Source organism: Otolemur garnettii, unplaced genomic scaffold (genome assembly GCF_000181295.1).
Source record: "Otolemur garnettii isolate 467f Iridium unplaced genomic scaffold, OtoGar3 scaffold00226, whole genome shotgun sequence".
In the NCBI taxonomy this organism is placed as follows: domain Eukaryota; kingdom Metazoa; phylum Chordata; class Mammalia; order Primates; family Galagidae; genus Otolemur; species Otolemur garnettii.
The window spans coordinates 624,562-642,432 of record NW_003852621.1 but is presented as its reverse complement, the minus strand read 5'-3'; the positions used below and the strand labels follow the sequence as shown (position 1 = coordinate 642,432).

Here is a 17,871-nt window from a genome sequence, read left to right as displayed (position 1 = left end):
GGCCTGGGCGTCCTCTGACTGTCCATCCACTGCTGTGTGTGAGGCCTGGGCGTCTTCTCACTGTCCATCCACTGCTGTGGGGGGGGACCTGGGCTTGTACCTCCAGGGTCTGTGTGGAGCCAGGCGGGTGCCCCCCCAGTGTTTTGAACAGAGTGGGGCAATGTGCAGGCTGTGGGGCAGGGTCTTCCCTCGGGTGTGCTGGGGTGAGTGGTGTGTGTACATCCTTGTGCATTCACAGACCCGTGTTCCCAGCTGTGGTTACAGGCAGAACTTGGTGTCTGTAGGTGGCCAGTGCCGACTAAGTCCCTTTGTGCTGCTATGACAGGTCACCTGAGGTGGGGCCTACTGCTGCGGCCTCATGGGAGAGTGTTCCTGCTGCTCAAAGCCCCTTGCATCACCCCTGCCACATTCATGAGCACAGGGCCGCCTTGGCCAGAACCCCTTGGCACTGCTGCTTCAGGGAGGGGACAGGGACATTCAAACTGTAGCACACGTGTTCTTTGTGTTTTACGACCTGCTGTAGATGCCAGCAGTTCTCAGCACTAAGGGGCCTCAGCTGGCCCTGCCCCACCTCCCAGGTACCAAGCCACCACCTGGCATTGCCCCTGCAATAACAGGGCCTTCTGCCCTGGTCTCTGGAAAGAGGCAGGAGGGGGTCGTCCAGGCAGGGGCCACATGCCTGATGCTGTCAGTGTCTTCACTGTGGGCCAGAGTGGAAAAGCCTGTGTACCCCAGAAAGTGGTGGATCATGCAGTGAGGCTGAGAGGTGCAGCTGGACTCTGAAAGTGATTTTGCCAAACTCTGAGTCAAAGGAAACATTTTCAAAGCTGGAGGGCCTGGCCTCTTGTAGGTGGCTCTGGGGCAGCTTCTCGTGCTTCGCTTCGCAGAGCAGCGCGTGTGCTCTCAGGTACCAGTGATCTTGGAACATGGGTGTTTGGGAGGAAGGAAGGAGAGTGTGTGGAAAACAAGCGTCCCCTTAGCTGAGGACCAGACGTGACCAACTGGTGGCCAGGCTGCTGTGCCGGGGACCAGACGGGGTCCTCAGGGCCTGCCTTCACCCACGCTGGGGCCCCCAGGGCCCGCCTCGCGCTCACGGTTGGGTCCCCAGGGCCTGCCTCCAGCCAAGGTGCCTCTTGCCTTTTGTCCTTTTACCTCCTTCCAAAGCTGACCCTGCGTTGTTTCTCTCTCAGCAGGAGATGGAAACCCAAGAGAAAATATCCCGTTCGTTAACAGCGTCGAGGTGGAGAAAGAGGTTTTCTTTGAAGGAAAGAACATGGCACTTTTTGAGGTAATTCTGTTTTCTACCAGAAGGCACCTAGGGCCATGGCTTTCGTGGAGGGTCTCCAGGCTGACAGTGAGCTTGGGTTGAGGCAGTGCCTCACTCCACATGGGATCCAAGGCAGGGGACTGTCCCTGTCCCTGTCAGGCAGAGGAGAGAGAGAGGGCTGTTGTGAGGGGTCTCCTGGGTCTGAGGGTACACCTCCCTGGCTGGTAGTCCCAACCTCTGACCTGCTGTGCAGCTGTCTGGGACCTCTGACCTGTGGTGCAGGTGTCCAGATCATGAAATTAGGGCAGGAGCTTGTGGGGCTGGGGGCCAGCCAGGATCCCTGGGCAGGGAGGCCCCCAGACTGGGGTGTGGGAGGGCACTCATGCACAACCCGTGGTGACTGATGCCCTCACACTGCAGGAAGAGATGGACAGCAACCCCATGGTGTCCTCGCTGCTCAACAAGCTGGCCAACTACACCAACCTGAGCCAGGGCGTAGTGGAGCACGAGGAGGCTGAGGACAGCCGGCGGCGTGAGGCCCAGGTACAGCGGTCACAGTAGAGCTGCCTCTTTTATCTGCATGGGGGTCCCAGGGCCTGTTTCCTCGTCTCTTCTCCATCTTTCTCCCTCACTGCCCTTCCGGGGTAAGCACAGCAGTTAGCCTGCACGTCTGCCAGCTCTGTGTTTGGCTGCTGGGGACAGAGGTTGGGGTCTCTGTTCATCCTGCAAGAGCTGCCCTATCGATAATGGGGCTGGAGGGCTGGGGCCTGAGGCAGAGCAGCATCTTCCCGAGGGGCTGCAGGGCTCCCCATGCCCTAGGTTGGGCAGTGGGGTCATCCTTTTTCTTTTCAATCATAGGACACTTAGTCTGATACCATTTTTTTAGGAATTTCCCAAGTTTTGTCTAGGAGTTTATCCTAAGAAGGGAGCATGGAGGGGTTCCTGGGAAGGCTGCTCCTTTGGGAAGTTTTTTTAAGAGTCAAAGTGTGGCGGGGAATGGAGGCTTATATCTGTAATCCCTGCACTCTGGGAGGTCATGGCAAGAGGATTGTTTGAGTCCAACCTGCACAATATGGCAAGATCCTATCTCTACAAAAACTTTAAAATTAGTCAGGCATGGTGGCAGGTGCCTGTAATCCTTTCTGCTCAGGAAGCTGAGCCAGGAGGATTGTTTGAGCCCATGAGTCTGAGGTGGCTGTGAGGTACAGCTCTAGCCTGGGTGACAGAGTGAGACTCTGTCTTCAAAAAAAAAAAGAGTCAAAGCATAGAAACCACTGAAGTATCCCATGAGAGGCTCTGATACGCTGCTGCAGCTGAGCGCAATTACCTGAGCACTGCCATGGCTGGGACTAGGCAGGGTGTTCCAACACCGGTCAGCATGTGTACAGAAGAGGACCATGTCCGTGGCCAGTATGGTTCTTACCCAGGGGTCACAGGGGTCCTGGTTTCTTCTTATCTCCCTCTGCTGTTTAAATTTTTTGCAATACATACATATCACTGTAAAATCAGAAGATTCAAATGAAACTCCACTGAAGAAAGGCTTGTGGTGGGCCCAGCCTCCACAGGCCAGGAGGGTCATCAGGGTCGTTTCTCCCTCCCAGCCCCATTTTCTTGACACCAAACTAGTGTTTCCCGAGTCTTGGCAGTGTGAGTATGCCATGTAGGCAGCTAAGGGTGTACAGGGCTTTTTTTTAAGAGACAGAGTCTCGCTCTGTTGCTGAGGCTGGAGTTTAGTGGCACGATCACAGTTCACAGCAGCTTTGAACTCCTGGGCTCAAGTGATTCTCCCCACCTTGGCCTCCCATAGTGCAGGATTTGAAGGTATGAGCTCCACACCAAGCTGGCTGTCGCTTCTGAAAAGCACCATGTGTCTGGGATTGAAGCAGTAAGAGAAAAAGGGATGGAAGGTGTGACTTGAAGCCTTCCTGGGATCAGAGGGGCAGGGGCTTCCTCAGAACTGAGTCTCTGACTTTTCTCTGGCATTCCCTGCCAGGCCTGTCCCCAGCCCCAAGCCTGAGCCAGCCCAGTGCATCTGTGGCACAGGTAGCCCCTCCCAGCAGGGGAGGCCACATGTGGACACCACAATGGTGGTAGGTTTATTACCTGAGGCAACCCCATTTCTGTGGGTGCCTGGGCACCTCCTCGTGGCCTGGCTCTTGCTCTCAGACTCTAGAGCCTCAGGCCTTCCCTGTGCAGGTAGCACATACCTGTCCATCCACTTGTCTGTTCCCTGCAGCTTGTGTCTCAGGGAGACCTTGGCCTGGTCCAGGAATAGATGCTTTCTCATGAGTGCCTTGTCCATAAGACCCCGAAACTGACCCTCAGCCTTGGCTCTATTCAGCTCAAGGCACCACCAGGCCTGGCCACATAGCACCAAGCCCTCCCCCACTGCCCCAGCACCTCCAGGGGCCACTGAGCAGAGCCCTGCCAGCCAATCTTCTCAAGGTGCCTTGGAAGGTGCCCCAAGTCTCTCATCTGCTTTGAACTGAGATATAAGCTCAGTGTTCAGCTGCAGGCTTCTGTTCAGATGGTGTCCTGGTCAGGACCTAGCGTATCCCAGCCCAGAAGACTGCCCGGTCCCCTCCCCCCATGACCCCCACAGGCATGATAGCTCCCTGGCCTCTGAGTCCCCTGGCCACTGGTGCAGCAGTCCTACACCGATGCTGCTAGGGTCTCATTTCATAGAGCAGGAAGGGCCCCCATTTTTCTCTGCCAGCCTGGTGTACAGTGCTCTGGGAGGGTTTCACTTGGAAATGAGCATGGCTGCGTCCCTGTGGCAGCAAGCCACATTGTTCCCTCTGGTGGGGCTCAGACTCATTTCCAGAGACACAGCATCCATTTCTCTGCAAATTGGTCCTTCCCTTTATAGGGCCTTTTCAGACCCAGGCGTTTCTAGCCTTCTGTGCTGCAATTAGGTCAGGTGAGAGGCCAGGGCTGGCTGCACTCTTTCAGAAGGCCTCAGTCCCCACCACTGGGCAGGAAGCCAGTGTCTGGACTCACTTGTCCTCTGCTTGATCAGAGACTGAGCCCTAGCAAGTGGGAGCCCTTGAGTGGGCCAGAGGCTATCCACTAGCTCTGGCCAGAGGGACTTTGTCCCACATATCACACGCTGAGAGCTAGCCTGGCACCCAGTGTGCATGTTTTCACATTTATTACAGCCTCCTCTGCTGTCTGCACCAAGAGCCATGGGCAGGTTTCCTGGGTGGAGGGCTGTGCCCAGGGTCACCCTGTCCTTTCTCCTTTCTTTTTTTTTTTTTTTTCAGACAGAGCCTCAAGCTATCACCCTGGGTAGAGTGTGGTGCTATGGCATCACAGCTCACAACGACCTCCAACTCCTGGGCTCAAGCAGTTCTCCTGCCTCTACCTCTCAAGTAGCTGGGACTGCAGGCGCCTGCCACAACGCCCGGTTATTTTTTGGTTGCAGCCGTGGTTGTTTGGTGGACCCAAGCTGGATTTGAACCCGCCAGCTTGGGTGTATGTGGCTGGCGCCTTAGCCACTTGAGCCACAGGCGCTGAGCCCACCCTGTCCTTTCGAGGCACTGTGCCCAAGCCCAGCACACATCACTGCCTAGGGTTAGGGTTAGGCTTCTAGGGCTTAGAAGCCTCAATTCTCCCAGGCTTCCAGACCCAGGGCTTCACACACTCTGGGCTACTTCCTTTAAACTGTTTTCCTGGGCTGGACACGGTGGCTCACGCCTGTAATTACAATATTCAGGAGTTTGAAACTAGCCTGAGCAAAGAGCGAGACCCTATCCCTAAAGAATAGCCAGCCGCTGTGGCGGGCGCCTATAGTCCTCAGGCTGATGCAAGAGGATTGCTTAAGTCTTGGAGTTTGAGGTTGCTGTGAGCTGTGACGCGATGGCACTCTACTGAGGGCGACATAGTGAGACTGTCTAAAAAAGAAAAAAAAACAGACTTAGCACCTGTCTCTCAGTTGTTAGGGTACTGGCCACTTGCACCAGAGTTGGCGGATTTGAACCTGGCCCGGGCCTGCCAAACAACAATGACAACTGAAACAAAAAAGTAGCCAGGCGTTGTGGTGGGTGCCTGTAGTCCCAGCTATTTGGGAGGCTCAGGCAAGAGTATCACTTAGGCCCAACAGTTTGAGGTTACTGTGAGCTGTAACGTGACACACTCTATCCCAGGGTGACTGAGTGAGATTCTGTCTCAAATAAATGAATGAATGAGTAAATAAATAAATTAACCATTTTCTTTCCTCGGGGCCTCAGAGGCATGGGACTCTTCTGCTTGCCCTGTCCCCAGCCTCACCTTGGGAAGTGTTCCTGTGAGGTGACCCCGAGAAGCCTGTCCCATTCCCTTCACATCCTAGATGTGACTGTCAGCACCTGCCTCCATCCCCTGACCAGGGTTGTAGCCCGTGCCAGCCTCCACACAAGGTTCCTGGGTCATTCACAGATGTTTTCAAAGCGTATCTTCCCCCTTTTCCTATTGACTAAATATGAGGAGTTTCTCCTGTTCAAATGTCCTCTCATCCTGGGACCGTCTTTTCAGTTCTTATGTTCTCCAGATCTCAGGCTTGTCTCCTGATAGCTCTGTGTCCCCAGATCTCAGGCCTGTCCCTTGACAGCTCTCATGCCCCCAGATCTCAGGCCTGTTGCCTGACAGCTCTGTGTCCCCAGATCTCAGGCCTGTCCCCTGACAGCTCTGTGCCCCCAGATCTCAGGCCTGTCCCTTGACAGCTCTCGTGCCCCCAGATCTCAGGCATGTCTCCTGATAGCTCTGTGTCCTCAAATCTCAGGCCTGTCCCCTGACAGCTCTGTGCCCCCAGATCTCAGGCCTGTCCCCTGACAGCTCTGTGTCCCCAGAGCTCAGACCTGTCCTGGCTGTTGTCCCAGGTCTGCACTATGTGCCTTTGGCCCACAGGTGGCCTTGGATGCGACAGTGGGGGGCAGTGGGGTGTGTACCCAGAGCCTGCACTTGACAGGCCACGTGGCGTGGGGATCTTAGTGCTTTTCTCCCACATGGTCACCAGGGATGCTGGCCTAAGCGGGCAGAGCTATGAGCTGTGCTGTCTTCTTGTGGTGACATCCTCTGAGGGGTTAGGATGCTGCCAGAAGCTGGAATGCTTAGTTACCCAGGTAGTCGGCTCTCTTGTCCTCCTTCTGGCCACATCACCTGGACTCAGAGCTTTCCTGGGTATGAAGTCAGAGCTGGGTCCCCTCCTCCCAGTACTTTCATAACTCTCTGAGTCTGATCTCTGCCCTTGGAGGATGCAGGAAGCTCCTGGGCATGGGGGTCCTGCTGTGGCTGTGTGGGACGCGGTGCAGTTGCCGCTGGCCCTGGGGTCCGTCCTGGCCCCCACAGCCCATGTGTGCCCTTCTCTGGAGCCCCCAGGACATGCTGCTTGTCTTTCAGACCCCGCGCATGGGCACTTTCATTGGCGTCTACCTGCCCTGCCTGCAGAACATCCTGGGCGTGATTCTCTTCCTGCGCCTCACCTGGATTGTGGGGGCAGCTGGCGTCCTGGAGTCCTTCCTCATCGTGGCCATGTGCTGCTCCTGTGTGAGTTCCCTGGGCCCCAGGTGTGGCGTTCTTGCCTTGGGGGCAGCATAGCTGTGCAGCAGGGCTTTCCTGTACCCTGAGAGCCATGGCTGTCCAGGGGCCGCTGGCCAAGCCCTGGGCACCAGTGCAGACACCTCTGCAGAGAGCCATCTCCTCAGCCAGAGCGGGCCACAGCCGTAGGGAGGATGGGCTGTGGGGCCAGTCTGCTCATCAGTAGGTCAGTGGGGTCCCCCACCTCCTGCAAAAAGGAAGGTCACAGCTTGGCAGAGAAGCTGCCTGGCAGTCCTAGCAGCTGAGTGCTTCCGGGGGGGTTGGCAAGGTCACCTTTCAGTTAGGAAGATTGTGGGCATTTTCAGAAGCCCTGTGGTAGAGGAAGGAACCCATCAGGCTGGGCGACAAAGCCAGCTGGGACCTGTCTGTGCTGCCAGAGCCACCATTTGGCCAGACAAGCCCCAGCCTGAAACGTTCCCAGAGCTCCTGCCCCCTGCTGGCCTTTCCTGTTTCCATTTATTCTTCTTAGAAGCAGAATTTGGTGGTTTTAATTACCCAGTTGACCTGAGACATTCTGCCTGGGAAGAAATAAAACACTGCAGATGTGTCTTCTTCCATCCCATGGTGTGGAGACTTCCTGGTCCCACAGGCAGGGCAACGAGAGGCAGGGCCCACCCAAGTTCTCTAGCACTCCTGGGAGGTAGGCACTCAGATGACATCCTTGCACCCCCAGGGGAGGTAACCCCATTGGCAGGCAGACACAGGGTCCCACTGTGCCCCAAGGTCTCTTGGGGCTGGTTCCCGAGTCTGAAATTTGTAAGCAGCTTTTTGGACTGAGTAGCAGAAGATGGGGCCTCGGGCTCTGGATGCTCAGCAGCTCCTGGGACCAGGCCTGGAAGTATGTGGTGAGGTGTGGGGGCCAGCATTGAGCCAGTCCCCACAGAGTGTCTGAGGCTGGTGGGCTTCTGCAAAGTATCTTCTCCTAAAACAGACACCTGTTTTTTGCAGACACTGCTGACTGCCATTTCCATGAGTGCCATCGCTACTAATGGTGTGGTCCCAGGTAAAAGGTCCCATCACTGTGCAGACCTCCAGACCCTTTAGATGGGTTGTCTTTTCAGGACACAGTAACTGCACTGTGTGCACAGGGGCCTCTGATCCTGACTCTACTTGTCTTAGCCCTGCACCAGGGCGTTGTGTTTCTCAGGGGAGGCAGAAAAACTCCTGTCCCCAAAGGCCCCAGGGGGACATACATACCCATAGCCTGCCTTGGGTGGCTGAGGAGGAAGCTCCTGCCCCAACTGCATCTGAGTCCACTGCTCTCACCTGCACTCAGACTGGGGGCTGGTATCCCTGGTACCTCTTCCCTAGAGCCCCTAAAGGTTTGGTTGGGCTTTTCCAAAGCAGGCAGCCAGAGCCTCCCCCAGCCTGGCCCTAGCATAGAGCTCCAGCAAGTGCTCACTCCGGACTCAGTGTCCCCACCTCCTTGAGTGCCCCCTAGGGCCCAGGGCCCAGGGGTTTTCTGTTCCACCTAGTGCCGGGGTGGGAGGGGGGCCTGCATCTCTGATCTCTGCTGGCTCCTTGGGATACTTGAGCCCTTGAAATCATAGCCATCTGTGTTTCTCCCCATTTTGCTACCATCTCTGTCACCATCTGTCCTGGGGCCAGCAGTGGCCATGCCAGGGCCTGGGGGGGGGGGTAGCAGCAGGGCCCGGGGCTTGGGGTATGCCTTGGATTGAACAATGTGCTTTGAACATTTGTCCTATGAAAACAGGTGAGACATAGGCTGTCCCCACAACTTTTATTAGTAACAGTAACTCACAACAGTCATCGGTGAGCTGAGACAGTGCCAGCTCTCGTGCCCTATAGTCTGGTGTCCTGTGTGTGCATAAATGGCTCAGCTTACGTGGCTCCTTATTCCTGCGCTTGGCCCCTTCCACTAAACCTCCCAGCAGTAAAGCTCCCCAGCCCACAGCAGCCTCCATCCTAGCCCTGGGCAAACAAGTGCCATGGGCACCTGGGTCTCTGTCTGTCCTCAGGCTCAGCCTAGCAGCCCCACACAGAGATGGCTCCCAGAGGGTCCAGGGTTGTCCATAGCTGGGTGGGCAGACCATGGCACTGGGGGTGTCAGCTGTCTAAGAGGGCCCTTTAGATGTATGATATGGAACACACCAAACAAGTTTAGATAGCTGGAGTTGTTCTCTTTTGCCTTCGTGCCATCCTGCAGGCAGTGGGCTTTAATCCCCTTCCTCGTGATAATTTCCACAAAGATGCTGTCACTCGAGAGCTCCTGTGGACTCCTGTGGGGCAAGAGCTACGTGTCTTTGTCTCTGGGGTGTGGGAGGAAGACAGGTGTCCCCTCATCCATTAGTTCTGTTCCTGACAGCAGAGTTCATGGCCTGTGGCACCTCTGACCCACTAGGTCTCCCTTGCTGTTTGTGTTGCAGCTGGTGGCTCCTACTACATGATTTCCCGGGCGCTGGGACCTGAGTTTGGAGGTGCTGTCGGCCTCTGCTTCTACCTAGGCACGACTTTTGCAGGGGCCATGTACATCTTGGGGACCATCGAGATTTTTTTGGTAGGTGTGTTGTTTGTGTGGTTCCTTGTCCAGGCCCCCGTACACCGTGTCCTGTCCCTACCTCATGCTCCCTGCAGGAGCCTCCAGACAGCAGCCACTTGGGCCTGCTCAGGCACCCCCACTCTGGTCAGTAGTGAGCACAGGGCAGTGGATGTCCCTGGATGTCAGGGCCACAGATCTAGGCTGGGACTGGACTTGGAGACAGCCCCTGCCCAGGACTCCAGCCCCTTCTGTGTCCTATCACTTATCTTTGTGTGTGATGGCCAGTGTCATAGACCAGCAGGTTGCTCACCAAGGCACATCATGGCCTTCCAAGAAGAGGCCACAGCTCACACCCATCATCACCAAGCAAGTTCCTGAGTCCCTTTCCTATTCTAAGAGCCTAGTGAGGCCCCTTCAAGGCCATGGGATGCCCCCTAACACTATCCTCATTCCTCCCATATCTCCACCCCTGCCAAATCTAGTGGCCCGCAGCCTGGGCTGGTGGGGTCCACTCTGTGACTCTAGCAGGTTCCGGAGCCTCCAGGGATGGACTTCCCTGTGTGGTGCGCAGGGTTAGGGCCTGGGTCTCTGAGGCCAATTGGGTCTGGCAGGCCCCCCTGACTGCCTTGTGCCCACAGACTTACATCTCGCCCAGTGCGGCCATCTTCCAGGCGGAGGGGGCAGCCGGGGAGGCAGCGGCCATGCTGAACAACATGCGTGTGTACGGCACCTGCACGCTGGCGCTCATGGCCGTGGTGGTCTTCGTGGGTGTCAAGTATGTCAACAAGCTGGCCCTAGTATTCCTGGCCTGTGTCGTGCTATCCATCCTGGCCATCTATGCAGGCGTCATCAAGACCGCTTTTGACCCCCCGGACATTCCGTGAGTCCCCAGGGCTGTCTGGGGCCCTCTGAGCTGTGGGTGGTATGTGACCAGAGTCCAGGCCCGACGAGCAGGGTGTGGATGTGGCCTGGGGCAGGAGCCCTCCCATGGGCGTTAGCTGAGGGTGTGGTGGGCGCAAGTGCTCCTGTGTCTGGGTATGGCCATGTCTGTGACGGCAGAAGGCCAGGTGAGGGCCCTACAGGTACTGGGTGGCCAGCAGCCCGGTGGATAGTCAGACCATGTGGAGCTTCTGGATGTTTCCCCCCTTGGCTTCATCACAGATGCCCCGATGGCCTTTTTCCTCGTCCTGTTTTCAGAAGGGCAGTTGGGGCAGGTGGCCCAAGGACCCCAACCACCCAGAGAATAGGACCAAGGAGAGGCCTGGCCCCCCTCCCCTTGTGGGGCCCCCAGCTCTGCCTGTGGAGCTGCCCTCAAGGGAGCAGCATCATTCACCTGCACTTGGTACCCCCAGCAGAGAGAGGCAGAGCAGCCCCACATTGGGGGAGCTTGTTCAGGGGGTGGGGACTGCTGGGGAGCACATTCTGAGCCCCCCAGCATGCCATGGCCAGGTGAGGTGGAGCCTGTGTGCCCATCTCCCATGCTATGTGCCCCTGAGAAGTTTAACTTACAAACCAGCTGCCTTACACTCTGTGAGCTGTGACCAAGTTGGACATGGGTGCATGAACGCTGCACTATGGGCTTCCAGTGGTGCGGCTGGGTGTCCACAGCACAGATGCTGGACAAAGGGAGGGGTTGTGGGGTCCACCACATGCTCAGGGCAGGGCCCAGTGGAGGGCTGGGGGTTACTCGTGGACTTTCCACTTAATACATTTGGACCACGCTGGCTGAGAAGTGTAGGGGCCTGCAGGGCTGAGCTCTGGTCCCTCATGTGCCTCGGTGGCCCTCCTACCTTGGAAGGCACATTGTCAGAAGAGAAGCCACTGTCAGGGCTGCCCTTCTTCCTACCCTTCCCCCCCGCCCCTCCCACGCCCGTGACTTGGGATATGGCCACAGGTGTTATGGTTGCCCGCCCCCCAGGGTCTGCCTGCTGGGGAACCGCACTCTCTCGAGGCGCAGCTTTGACGTCTGTGCCAAGCTGCATGCAGACAGCAATGGCTCAGCAACCACCACACTTTGGGGCCTCTTTTGCAATGGCTCCCAGCCCAGCGCCACCTGTGATGAGTACTTTGCTCAGAACAACGTCACCGAGATCCAGGGCATCCCCGGCGTGGCCAGTGGTGTCTTCCTGGGTAAGGGCCCCTGCAGGGTCTGGGGTGGGCCGGGGACGGTGAGGTGCTGGCACCTGAGTCTCTGGTCCCTGCTGCACCCAGGTGCCTGGCCCTATTCAGTCCAGCCTGAACCTAGGACAACCCCTCCGCCCAGGCCAGCTGTGGTCTTATAGTTGGTCATCTATTTCAATGAGTACACAGGGTTGCAAGGGAAGCTTGGGTGATTTTAACAGTGGGAATGTGCATTTTCCCCTCCACATCCCTCCTCCTAGCCCAAGGGCCAAGCCTGAGGTCTTAGGAAAAAGGACGCCCTGGCAGGTTCCAAGTGGGACCTGCTCCAAGAATAGGTGACAGGAAATAGGTGGCTTTTTAGGACATGTGTTGTGCATGTGGAGTTTGCCTTTGTGCTGTACTCTGCTCGTGGGTGTGGGGAAGGTAGTTTTCACAGACGTGAGTTTCCAGAGTTAGCTGTCCTCCTGTGATGTCGGAGCCTCTCCAGCCACAAGTGGTGTTTGCTGGGGTACAAGTTGTCCCACAGTGGGAGCCCTGACAGAAGGTGCTGGAACCCCATTAGGAAGGCTCCTTGCCTAGCCTGCTCTTTGACCCACAGAAAACTTGTGGAGTGCGTACGCTCACAAGGGATCCTATGTGGAGAAGCAGGGCATGCCCACGGCGTCTGTGCTTGAGGAGAGCCGAGCTAGTGGGCTGCCCTATGTGCTCACGGACATCACCACCTACTTCACGCTGCTGGTCGGCATCTACTTCCCCTCCGTGACCGGTAAGGCAGCTACTCTCCAGCTGTCTCTGTCTCTCTCTGTCTCTCAGTGTCACTTTGTCTTTTTCTGTCTCCCTCCATCTTTGGCTCTCATTTCTAACACATTCAGACCTGCCCCTCCTTTCCTGTGTGTTTGGTTGGGGGACAGCAGCGTGTGCCCCAGTGTGTTCTGGGCTGTGAGAGCCCTGTCTCCTGGGTGTGTTCTGAGCAGGCTGCTGTTTGGCTTTGGGGCGTGGGATGCTGAGGCTCTGGCCACTGTCAGGTGGCCTCTGAGTGGGAGCCATATGTGCCCTACCCAAGAGTGGGACATGTGTCTTCATTGGGTCTAGACAGCTTAGGCCATGCCAACTCCCCTCAACTGGCACATACCAGCACATTACCTCAGCCAGCAGCTGGCACCTGTGTGGCTGTTACTGCCCTGTGTCTGTGGCATGGCCACCTCCTAGACTCTGTCCCAGCCCCTCCTAGGCCCCAGAGCTTAGATGTAGTGACAGGGCACTCAGGCTGGTGGACTGGCATCTTTCCAGGTGCTGGGCTCCAAGTGCAGGTGCAGTGGGAGGCGGGAGGGCCTCTGGGTGGCACCAGGATTGAGCACACATCCAGCACTGGTCCCCATGTCTCTGCTGCCCCTGGTGCCATTGTCAGCATGCAGAGTTTTCCAGCTGACCCTGTGGTGGGGTCACATGATACCTGGGCCTCTTTGAGCTCTGTTGGCACCACTTGATGTGGGTGTGGCGGCAGGAGGGGCTGTCAGTCCCGGGGGCTGCTGCACCAGGCTTCAAGTGCTCCTGGGGTCATGTCTTGTCATGCTCCCATCAACATTGGTTCCCCAGGTCAGTCAGCTTCTGGCCACGTCCTCAGGGAGCCTGGCCCTGGGCCATGGGGGTCACAAGGCTACAGGAGCCCTTGGTAGGCTTCTGTGAATCCCCCTGCTCCCCAGCTCAGTTTGGGTACTAGGAATCTGTGTGTGGGGATGTCTAGCACTCCTTGGCCTGTACAAGGAGTACTAGACATCCAACAGTGTGGACACGTGGGGTCTGGGCTTTGGCCTTGGGCCGGACTCCTCTGCGGGTACTGGCTAACACGCACTTGGGCTATTCCAGCTCGTGGTAGCCATGTCTGACTTTGCCCCAGCCCAATGTGCTGGTAACAGGATCTTCTGTTTCTGTAGGTATCATGGCAGGCTCAAACCGGTCCGGAGACCTCAAGGACGCCCAGAAGTCCATCCCGACAGGGACCATTTTGGCCATTGTGACCACATCCTTCATTTGTATCCTTGAATAGTCAAGGCTGGGGGAGGGGGTCATACAGCTTCTGACCACATGGTCCTGCCCTGGGCATAGCTGGTTTTGTGCTACTTAAACTGTCACACACATTAGATGCTATGGGATAGTCCTGGACAGCAAATGTAGCATTGAATGAATTTCAGCAGGCTGGGGCCCTGGCTTATGAAGTCCAGGTGTCCCATTCTGTCTAGTTGAGCGAATATCTCCAGGCCAGGCACATGCTGACCACCCAAACTTTGTTCTGTGGAGCTGGGGGTGGGGGGGCTCTGAGGAGGGTGCCCTGAGGACCACAGGGTCAGGGCACTGCAGTGTGCCTGGGACAGGGGTGGGGCAGGGTCATTCCCGGCCAGTGGTGCCCCTGGCGCCAGCACCCACGTCTTCTCCAGCCACTGCTCCTTGACGTGCTGCAGACCTCTCCTGCGTCGTGCTCTTTGGGGCCTGCATTGAGGGCGTGGTTCTGCGAGACAAGTACGCCTCCCCACCACTTGTGCTGACCGCTGTGCTCAGTGGCTTTCCCGATGGTGACTTTAGCCTTAGATTAGAGTCACCCTTGGATGTTACGGTGTCATCTGGAGCAGATAGCCACGCTAGGCCTGGGATAGGACCCCCTTGTTTGGCCAAAGTGTTAACATGTTATTGCCCTGAGCTGGGGGGCACTTAGAGTGAACCCCTACTTGATAGAGCTGAGGGCTTGGGGTGTAGGCCCCTCCAGGGAGGCAGTGGGGTTGGGACCCTGGGTCTGCTGCCAAGTGGAGGTGTCGAGGAGCCCTGGCAGGGTGTCCGCTGAACCTGTGCCTCGGGGGGGTGCTGAGTGGTCTCTGACAGTGAGGTCTGGGTGCAGAGGCCCTGCTGACTGTGCTAGGCCAACTCTTCCTTGCTCCTGAGAGTAATACCAACGGAGCTAGGCATCCCTACTGTCGGAGGGTTCTGGCCAGTTGGTCAGATGGGGACTGTGGCCCCACCAGGAGGCCCCTTCGTAAGAAAAGTAGCTTTTGTGGCTTTTACCTGGCACTTTGAGCTATGTTGCCTGCCTGCAGGTTCGGGGAGGCGCTGCAGGGGAACCTGGTCATCGGCATGCTGGCCTGGCCATCGCCTTGGGTCATCGTCATTGGCTCCTTCTTCTCCACCTGTGGTGCTGGCCTGCAGAGCCTCACGGGGGCACCTCGCCTGTTGCAGGCCATCGCTCGTGACGGCATCATCCCCTTCCTCCAGGTGAGCCCTTGTCCAGCTCCACTGACCCCTCAAATGGATAGGAGTGGTGGCCTCAGAAGGGCAGTGTCGTCTGCAGGGAGCCCCCAGAGGCTCAGTCAGGCCTCTTAAGAGGGGTGGGAGCTGGTAAATACCTGGGCACACTGCCCTGCATGGTTGGGGAAACTAAGACAGGGGCTTCTGTGCCTGGGCATACTGCCCTATGTGGTCAGGGAAACCAAAGCAGAGGCTTCTGTACCTGGGGCCACGCAAGGTAGGGGCACAGCCAGGTAAAGACGGGCTCCCTGACTGGTGGGCTTCCCTTCTTGGGGTGCAGCTATTGTGCCCTGAGTGTCGGTTTCTGCTGGGCTTCCCTGTGTATTCTCCCCCCAACAGGAAGGCATTTCTCCTGTCCCCACCTGCCCCTCTCCCTTTAGGTGTTTGGCCATGGGAAGGCCAATGGGGAGCCCACCTGGGCCCTGCTGCTCACGGCCCTCATCTGTGAGATGGGTGTCCTCATCGCCTCCCTGGACAGTGTGGCCCCAATTCTCTCCATGTGAGTTGTGGGGACAAGGGTACAGGGTACCTGGCTGCCACTTATTCCCATGGCTGTATGCAGCCCAGAGTGCAGCCTCACTGGCAGACATAGTGGGTATGGGGGCTACAGGAGGGGAATGGCTCCATGGGGCCTATGGGTGTAGGCTCAGGACAGGAGGGCATGGAGGCTAGGGAGGGCAGCTCCTAGGGCCTCAAGGCCTGTGCCTGTGGAGGGCCAGATGGGACAGTGTGCTAGGCAGATGCTTGTGGGTTAGGGGGCAAGGGAACAGAAAAGGTCTGGGATGCCTGACTCACCTCTATGCAGAGATGTGGGGCTAAGTTAGGTGCATGGAGAACCCATGGGGGGAGGGACAGTACGGGCAGGACTTGGTGGAGGTCAGAGTGAACAGGACAGGGCCTCCCCATGGTGGAGGATAGCAGAGTGGACAGGACAGAGAGTTCCCATGGTGGAGGACAGAGTGGACGGGACAGAGACTCTCCTGGAAGGACAGTGGTGTGGAGGCTGAGCAGCCCCACGGGAGGCCCTGTGAGGCCCTAGCCATGTGCTCAGCGCCTGTGCCTGTGGCAGGTTCTTCCTCATGTGTTACCTGTTTGTGAACCTGGCCTGTGCTGTGCAGACCCTGCTGCGCACTCCCAACTGGCGCCCGCGCTTCAAGTACTACCACTGGTGAGGACCTGCCTCTGGCCATGGGGACAGGGAGGACCCATGTGGCCTGGGGACCCGAGGGGTTCTTAACTGTCTTTCTGGATCAAGCCCCAAAGAAGCCACTTAGGGCTGCCTGTCTTTGGTCTCTGCCCTTATGGTCCGTGGTCAGTAGTGACATCTCTGCACATCCAGATGTCCATGCCAGCCTCCTGGTGGTCACAGGAATAGCTGTGGTGCTGAATGCATCAGGCTGGGAAGAGCGTGGGCATCCCTGTGGTCCTGGAGCCAGGGTACCCATGGGAGGGAGCCAGGATGCAGAGTCGGTGCTGGCTTGCCTGGGGATGCCCACAAGGACACTGAGGGAAGGGAGCACCTGAGGGAGATGCTCAGATATGGTCTGGGCGGGCACCGCCTGTCCCCCAGGACGCTGTCCTTTCTGGGCATGAGCCTGTGTTTGGCGCTGATGTTCATCTGCTCCTGGTACTATGCACTCATCGCTATGCTCATTGCCGGCTGCATCTACAAGTACATCGAGTTCCGTGGGTAAGTCCACTCAGACTGGGGCCTGTGGGGATGGTGGCGGTGGCCTAGGGAAGGCTGAGCTGCTACAGCCCAGATTCACCTACACTTGGTGGAGATGGGGTCTCAGCCTGAGAGCTCAGCTCTGCGCCGTCTTGGTGGCAGGCAGCAGGTTGCATCTGCCAGTGCTTGTTTCTTCTGGGTTGTGACATGTCATCAGCTGTGTCTGTGATTGCACACCATAGCCACACTTGCCCTCCACGTGCTGGCTGTGGTGCCCTCATGTCATGGCCTCTAACCCCTGTCCCCGGGGAGAGGGCTCCTGGTACTTACTGAGCATCACTCTTGGTTCCTCCAAAGGCACAGCCCCTGAACTGCCAGCTCCCAGGGGCAGTGGGCATGGAGGCTTCCCAAGGAGACCCTGTCTGCTGTTGCCACTCACTAGCCCCTGGAAGGGAGGCACAGGCTCTGCAGGACATCCCCTCCTGGCCCTTTCCTGGGCAGTCAGTGGGGGGTGGGAACCAGAGTCTGCTGCCTCTCAGGTGCTTCCATGGGTGGCCCTGGGTCCCTGCTCTCCCCACCTCACCCCACCCAGGCCCTCTCCCAGACCACAAAAGAAACTCCACATTGGCTGATGGGAGGTGTGAGCTGGGATGCCAGGGTCTGCCTGTGGGCCCTGTATTGGCAACCTCCTGGGCATGTAGCTGATGGACCCCCCTTTCTTTGCAGGGCTGAGAAGGAGTGGGGTGACGGCATCCGGGGCCTGTCACTGAATGCCGCCCGCTACGCCCTGCTCCGTGTGGAGCACGGCCCCCCCCACACCAAGAACTGGAGGTTAGTCTGGCCCATAGCCCATGCCCCGTGCTCAGCAGGGATGCCCCCTGTCCCGTGAGTCTCAGTCTTCTCACCTTTAGCCAGGTGATGTGCTGCGGAAAGGTCTCTGCCAGCAAGGACATCTCAGAGGCCATACTGGGGCCCCCAATGGGCCTTGGGAACAGGCACATGTCCCTGCCACAGGGCGAGAACACAGGCAGCCAGCCAGCCACTTCCTGTCCCACCTTTGTCACCTATCCCCTCTGTACTGCCTGTCACCTGAATCATCCGTCACCTATCCTGCCTGTCTTTTCTGACCTGTCTCATATCATTCTTCTCACCTGTCCCATGGATCTTAGCTTCCTAACCTTTTTTACCTGTGTGGTCTGCCTTATCTGTCCCACCTGTTCTGTCTTACTCGTCCTGCCTCTTACCTGTGTGTGATCTATCCCACCTGTCACATGTCTGATCTGTCTTATCCACGTGCCCAGTCTCACCAGTGTGCTCACCGACGTTTCCAATCTAACCCGTATGCCCAGTCTCACCCAGTGCCCAGTCTCACCCGCATGCCCAGTCTCACCTGCGTGCCCAGTCTCATCCGTGTGCCCAGTCTCACCCGCGTGCCCAGTCTCACCC

The 17,871-nt window shown here is 57.6% G+C and overlaps 1 protein-coding gene across 1 annotated transcript in view; it reads left to right on the top strand.

Annotated features, from left to right (window-relative positions):
• The window catches only part of SLC12A7 (solute carrier family 12 member 7), a 59,351-nt gene that overhangs the window by 21,974 nt on the left and 19,506 nt on the right, over positions 1 to 17,871 (top strand). Inside the window, exons 2-16 of the mRNA XM_023508181.1 lie at positions 1,194 to 1,288; positions 1,688 to 1,810; positions 6,644 to 6,790; positions 7,790 to 7,844; positions 9,229 to 9,359; positions 9,980 to 10,221; positions 11,260 to 11,471; positions 12,061 to 12,228; positions 13,397 to 13,495; positions 13,922 to 13,979; positions 14,549 to 14,723; positions 15,137 to 15,255; positions 15,826 to 15,924; positions 16,327 to 16,446; positions 17,152 to 17,256. Of these exons, the coding sequence (XP_023363949.1) occupies positions 1,194 to 1,288; positions 1,688 to 1,810; positions 6,644 to 6,790; positions 7,790 to 7,844; positions 9,229 to 9,359; positions 9,980 to 10,221; positions 11,260 to 11,471; positions 12,061 to 12,228; positions 13,397 to 13,495; positions 13,922 to 13,979; positions 14,549 to 14,723; positions 15,137 to 15,255; positions 15,826 to 15,924; positions 16,327 to 16,446; positions 17,152 to 17,256 (1,948 nt within the window). The remainder of the gene's footprint in view (positions 1 to 1,193; positions 1,289 to 1,687; positions 1,811 to 6,643; positions 6,791 to 7,789; positions 7,845 to 9,228; positions 9,360 to 9,979; positions 10,222 to 11,259; positions 11,472 to 12,060; positions 12,229 to 13,396; positions 13,496 to 13,921; positions 13,980 to 14,548; positions 14,724 to 15,136; positions 15,256 to 15,825; positions 15,925 to 16,326; positions 16,447 to 17,151; positions 17,257 to 17,871) is intronic.